The 6234-nt window shown below is 32.2% G+C and overlaps 1 protein-coding gene across 1 annotated transcript; it reads right to left on the bottom strand.

Annotated features, from left to right (window-relative positions):
• Positions 1-2056: 2056 nt before the first annotated feature.
• Positions 2057-4954, bottom strand: LOC134709243 (claudin domain-containing protein 2-like). The gene is made up of 3 exons (XM_063569412.1): positions 4709-4954; positions 3874-4035; positions 2057-2514 (listed from the first exon to the last, which is right to left on the bottom strand). The coding sequence occupies exons 1-3, from the start codon at positions 4884-4886 to the stop codon at positions 2354-2356; spliced, it is 501 nt and encodes a 166-aa protein (XP_063425482.1). The 5' UTR covers positions 4887-4954; the 3' UTR covers positions 2057-2353.
• Positions 4955-6234: the final 1280 nt, after the last annotated feature.

Below are 6234 nucleotides of genomic sequence, written 5' to 3'. Positions count from 1 at the left end.
CATATCATACATTTAGATATCTTAGTATAAAATGGCCGAATTCCCGTTAATCTCAGAAATTAATGTTTAAACATGTCTGGTAGCAGGAAAATACATTTGTATTTGGTTTGTTATGATTTGTCGAGGGATTGTGAATGTTTTGTATTTTGTGTAGGTAGCATAATTGCATAAATACACAAAATTAGTGCTCTTTATTTGGGGTAAATCCATCTACAAGAATGAAAAATTTAGCATTGCAGGATCACGTACATGTAACATGAAAAATAATATAAGGAGCTTTAAAAACTTAAAAATCAATAGTGAAAAAAAAGACTGATTGAATCTTTCCATGCGTTGTACTGGTTAGCCAAGAATGATGTGTCGAGTGTTGTTTTGAACACACTGCTGAATTTAGTAGAATATTTTGGCTTGCACAATATTTCCAACGTGCACCAATAGTTCAAGGATTAGTTATCAATAGAAATAAGATGATATTTTATGACACGACACCAAAAACAAAATCAAAATCTGTAAGCTCGGATTATAAGCTATGTGCACAAGTAAGGGAAAATGCTACAGTTTTTAAAAATAAAAAATCCAATTTGGTAATTAAAAAGCAATTGTTCAGAGAACAATTGAAGGTCTTTCAACCAATAATTATCTATTTTGATATGAAAATATTAAAATGCAGATGATATGCCCCTATGGCTTTATGATGTATAAATATGAAATTCGAACAAAGGTCAAAATTTAGAACGTCCAATTTACCTTGACCTCAATTTATAGGTCATAGACTAAACATCTCAAATCAAAAGACACTAGTTTCTTAATATGTATGGTTCATGAGTAATATCACTTTACACATAATTCTAAATATAAGAGCGACGAAATGTCTCATTAATTGTTAACGCACCCTTTCAACCAAAATTTATAAGTTACGACATGTTGCAACTAACAATTTAGTAAAACTAATTTGTCGATATCTTATAAGGTTAATGAAAATAAGTCAAGATCAAAATTTAGAATTTGACCTTAACTTTTACTTAATTTTATTTTTTTGGACCAAGGATCTTAAATAAAAAAAACCTAGGTCTCTATTATTTATGGTTTACCAGTTAGAAATGCATATCACTTATACCATATACAAAGTGGGATAACTCACATATGGAGTCTCCAGATAGCTTCGGTTAAAATTAAAATCCTAATCCTGAAGATGTAACAAGCAATTTGGTAAAATAAATTTTGCGAAGGAGTACTGGCCACAAGAAATACAGTTTGGGGAGATAACTCTTACAACATAAAGTTTTTGGTTGAGCCTTTGTCAATTTTTAAAGTGTTTGAACTGTATAATATCATATTATAAATATCTAACCGACATCCTTTTGAAACATCAATACTACGCAAGAAAAAAGTTAGGCGGAAGAAAAAAACAAAAACAAAATAATAATCAGAACATAACCAATAGGTCTTTCAACCCAAAAGGTTGAAAGACCTAATTAGATAGATAAAACGCTTATTAAACCGTTTTTGAAGAGTGCAATCGTCAAAGCGTACATTATTTTTTCTAATGAAAAAAAGATGAAAATTAGTTGTACAATGCATCTGTAAAAAATTACGCAAATCACTTCAATGACATACATAAAAATGTGACATTACTAATAAGCTATAATATGATGTACACACACGTATTTATTCATTTATTTATGAAATGCACATTTATACCCCTGGGGGTTGAAGGCATATACAAAAAAAAACCCAAAAAACTGGCGAACGATACCAAAGAAACAAGTAAACTCATCAGTCAAAAATTAACAAACAACTCCATGGCAAATAACCATAAATAGACAAACAACATTAAAATAGCATAGAAAATTTAAGACTGAGCAAAACGAACCCAACAAAAAACTGGGGTGGGGGGGGGGGGGTCTTATGTGTCCCAGAAAGGGGAAGCAGAACCTGCTCCACTGGTTTCACTGTCGTGTTGTTCCACTAGGGAAATTTTCTAACGATATAAAAAATCCTGCAACTATAAGCTGTGCTTAAATCTTAAGTTGAAACACATTTAAAGTTATTAAAGTTTCTTTTGAATCTATATTTTAATACATTGCAGACATATTTTGTACTTTTGATATTTAGAAGTTATTCCTCATGCAAAAAATCGTAGAAGTGGAATGTTGTTTTGCGCTTTCATATAATATATAGAAACCACTTTCGACGGAGTTTTATGAATTTGATGAATAAGATATACACTTGTAAGTGTGAATGTATTCATCGTCAGTTAAATTTTTTTTTTTATACGTTATTTGACACGACCAATCCAAACTCTTTAGTAACGTCGATCATTCAATTTGCCGTGTACATTCCTCATTTTTATTTAGTTTGCCGGTATCCATTTCCACGCCAGGATGAATAACACACCAGCCGCAACTCCTCCCATACTAGCTATGATACAAAACGCAAACGAGAAATGTAAATCACTTGTATTAATGTTTTCAATAGTGGAAAAGATGATGCATCCAATCAAACTAAAACCTCCTGTAATAAAAGTCAAAATTATTAAAAGAGTAACCCACTACATAAATTGTGGAGCAGAACCTGCCCGACATTCCAGACCACTTGAGAAAACTCCCGTTATTTAGTGATGCTCATTTGTTTGTTTTCTGTATGTTGTTTTTATACTGTTTTTTTTGGTCCTTTGCTCGATTTTTCATTATTTCCTTGGCGGTGTCATTTTTCACTGACTTTCTTGAGGTTTGCCTCCCTCAAAACTAGGTTCAGCACACCATTTTTTCCTTTAAAAATGTCCTGTACCAAGTCATGAGTAAGGCCATTGTTATATTATAGTTCGTTTCTGTGTGTGTTAAATTTTAACGTTGTGTCGTTTCTCATATTTTTTAGTGTAAATTCACATTACAAAAAGACGTGTCACGGTACTTATCTATCCCAAATTCATGTATTTGGTTTTGATGTTATATTTGTTATTTTCATCGGATTTTGACTGATGCTTAGTCCGTTGCTGTATGTGTTTCATTTTAATGTTGCTTCGTTTTTCTCCGCTTATATGTAATGCGTTTCCCTCAGTTTTAGTTTGTTACCCCGATTTTGTTTTTTGTCCATGTATTTATGAGTTTTGAACAGGGGTGTACTACTGTTGCCTTTATTTCCTAGTTTAAATACCGTATGTCTTAAATACCCTTGAGTGAACAAAAGCTAAACTACAATTGATCCGTACAGTTTCTCTCACGTAAAACATAGACACAATGCATAGAATTGTCAAATAAATTCAACAAATAAGAATACTATTGAAAATCATTTGTCCGTTTGATATATAAATGTAATCATACCATCCCTTCTATGAATACGTATTCCTTTGTTGCATATGGCGTGTAATTACTAACTTAGAATAGGTTTGTAGAGTGAAACGAAATCGTCAATTCAAATTAACGGATTTTACTATACTTACAAAAGAAATTGATTGATTGAGGTTGTACATGTCCAGTAGCAAGTATTATATAGGAGTTTAAATACAATCGGTAGATTTTGTGATAAAAACCGTCCAGAAAAAATTTCAGTAGAATTTGAGCTGACACTGAAAATTGATAGTATATTGGATAAGGACACGATTTCCGCTTTGTGAGGGTCCGGTCCACCTACCAACCATAAAAAACTGTTGAATAGATTCTTATAGTGCAGATAGTGTAGTACTTTTTTAAATAAGAAATCGCACTTAATGTCCTACATTTGACCTGAAGTGGCCGAGTAATTGAACACCCCTAACAGCTTTCAAGACTTATCCGGGATATTAAAGGGGAAAAACAGTTTTTTTCTGTGACAACTTATTTTCCCATTTCTAATGCTTCTTCAGTATCCGATTTTTAGTTTAACTTTTCATACCTGCCACGAAGTTGGTAAGAGCTCCGACTATGTACAATATTCTCTGTTTCATAACAAATGTTTGGAGTGAAGCACACACAACAGCAGCAACATAAGCAAAGAAAGCTATACATTCCAATGCTTGAGTAGCTTTAAACTTGGCAGGTAATTCTTGAACCAAACCTATAACACAAAAGTGGAGTTAATATTTGGAATGAGTGTATATAATGATAAAACAAATATTGATACCATTCATCCCCAGATACGATAGCGTAACAATATCTTCTCGTTAACAGGGTTATAAGTTGGTCTTATTACTCGCAGGGAAGCAGATCAGAAGTGATATGTTTAACAACAATTAAATCTATTTTAGTACATGAACATTAGCAACTGAGACAATATAAGGATGTAGTACAAATCAACAATTTATGCGCATGTCTAATGTCAATTTTCATCAACTTTATTTTTTTTTTCGAGCGTCTGGTGAGTGAAGACAAAACGCGTGTCTGGTGTTCCAACCTTTTTTTCTGGTATCTTTGATAATTTTAACTCACAACTTCCGCCTCGAGTGCATCACCATCATAGTAGTCAGAACTAGTTCTGTGTATATTTAATCCAGGTTTCGTTTTGACAAAAACAAAACTAAAAACAGACATACGTTATTCTTTACATTTTTTTAGATGCCAGAGGAATATGCAAACTCATCGGTCGAAAATATATTGACATGAATAAAACGAAAAATAAAAAACCCAAAGCTTAAAGTGTGATATACTGTGATTATACTGTTTGACAAAATATGGCATGTCATATAAGAATATTTAGTGATAAATATTTTGTCGCAAGACCGTACTCTTACCTGACATACTGAAACATTGATGATTTTGGTCATCACAGACGAGCCATAATCCGTCATGGGAATCATAATCCCTTATCCAATAAGGCGTTGCAAATCCTATCAAGTGTATTACAAATGCAGAAACTGTTATAATAAATCCAGCTATCACTATAGGAGCAGTATCTTTAAAACAATACATGATGATTTAAAGTATATATATAGGTTGATTTAATAACCAGGATAAAACACATAAAATAATTACACCTAAGTAATTACCAGGTAAACAACATACATTTCTTTCTCGGAATATTTATTATCTTTCAAAGAAACTTGTACAGATATTTTTAGGTAAACAAATTTGTGGTTTTAAATTGCCATAGGCTACATCGAAGTTTCTTTAACAATGTCAACCTAGTGGTGTTTTTTTTTCTTGTATATAGTATTCTGTGTAATGTGTAACAGTCAGATTGGTTGATTATTTCTTCGCATCCAGTGGCAGATATCTCATGCATATTCACCACAAGAACGAATAAACAATCAATTTAAAACTAAGGGTCTGCAAAATGAATTGACTTGGATGAACTCTAGAAAGGAGAATGATATTTTCTAGAAACAGGCCACCAACGGAATTGTTACAAGTGGACTTATAAATGCCAGTAAAATGTTGAGGGATAAGATAATGATTATGTAGTGTCATATAAACAAATTAAACATGTTTGTGACAATTAGAAGTGCGATTAATGCATTTTCCAACTAATAACATGATAGATTTTAACGTGACGATTCGTTTATAATAGTTGAGCAAGTTACCTTTTTATCTTTATATGGTCATAATTGAAAACTAACTGTTTGTAAAACTTCAATGTTCAAAATGATATTTAAAGGATTACTTGCGAAATAGATAACTTGAGCTATATTTGGCAAAGCCGTTCGCAATTCAGCATCCAGAATGCGCTTTCAACTTCGCACTGTATTTGTCTTTTAAATCTTATTCTTTTTGATATGTTAGTCACTTATGAATCTTTTGTAAACGAAACGCGCGTCTGGCATATGGCGTTTACAATTTATTTCCTATCATCTTTGATTTGTTTTCAATAGAAACATTCAAAATAAAGAGATTCTGTGTACACGCCTTGATTAAAAGGTAAATCCAAGGGGGACTCGGGAATAAAAATATAGTCCCGCAAGTCTTCTTAAAACTCTTGTCGAAGTGGGGCGTTCGTTTGGCTGTGCGGGATGTTCGGTCAACATGGAGTTAATAGCAAGCGTAAAATAGGTGGCTGGACTGAACTGAAGGACTGCGACGTCACATTGATTTTAACCAATGAAATTCGCTGTTGCAATAATGTACTATTCAAAAGTGAGATAAAATAATAAGTATTTTAATCTTAGTTAATAAATAGAACTATCGAGTACTGATTTTAAATTGAAATTGAAAAACGATATAATAAGAAAGTAACTTCACCTATTCGAACGATATAATAAGAAAGTAACTGCACCTATTCAAACGATATAATAAGAAAGTAACTTCACCTATTGACTTTTAT

This window comes from Mytilus trossulus, chromosome 3 (assembly GCF_036588685.1).
Source record: "Mytilus trossulus isolate FHL-02 chromosome 3, PNRI_Mtr1.1.1.hap1, whole genome shotgun sequence".
Classification (NCBI taxonomy): Eukaryota; Metazoa; Mollusca; class Bivalvia; order Mytilida; family Mytilidae; genus Mytilus; species Mytilus trossulus.
The sequence above is the reverse complement of the archived record's forward strand: the minus strand, read 5'-3'. Positions and strand labels throughout refer to the sequence as shown.

Bases quoted from the DNA above. Each gene is read 5' to 3' on its own strand.
- LOC134709243 (XM_063569412.1), bottom strand. From the start codon at position 4,886: ATGTATTGTTTTAAAGATACTGCTCCTATAGTGATAGCTGGATTTATT. The intron at 4,036-4,708 runs GTAAGAGTACGG...TTTGTGTTATAG, and splicing joins TCAATGTTTCAGTATGTCAG to GTTTGGTTCAAGAATTACCT. The intron at 2,515-3,873 runs GTATGAAAAGTT...CTTTTATTACAG, and splicing joins TCTTACCAACTTCGTGGCAG to GAGGTTTTAGTTTGATTGGA.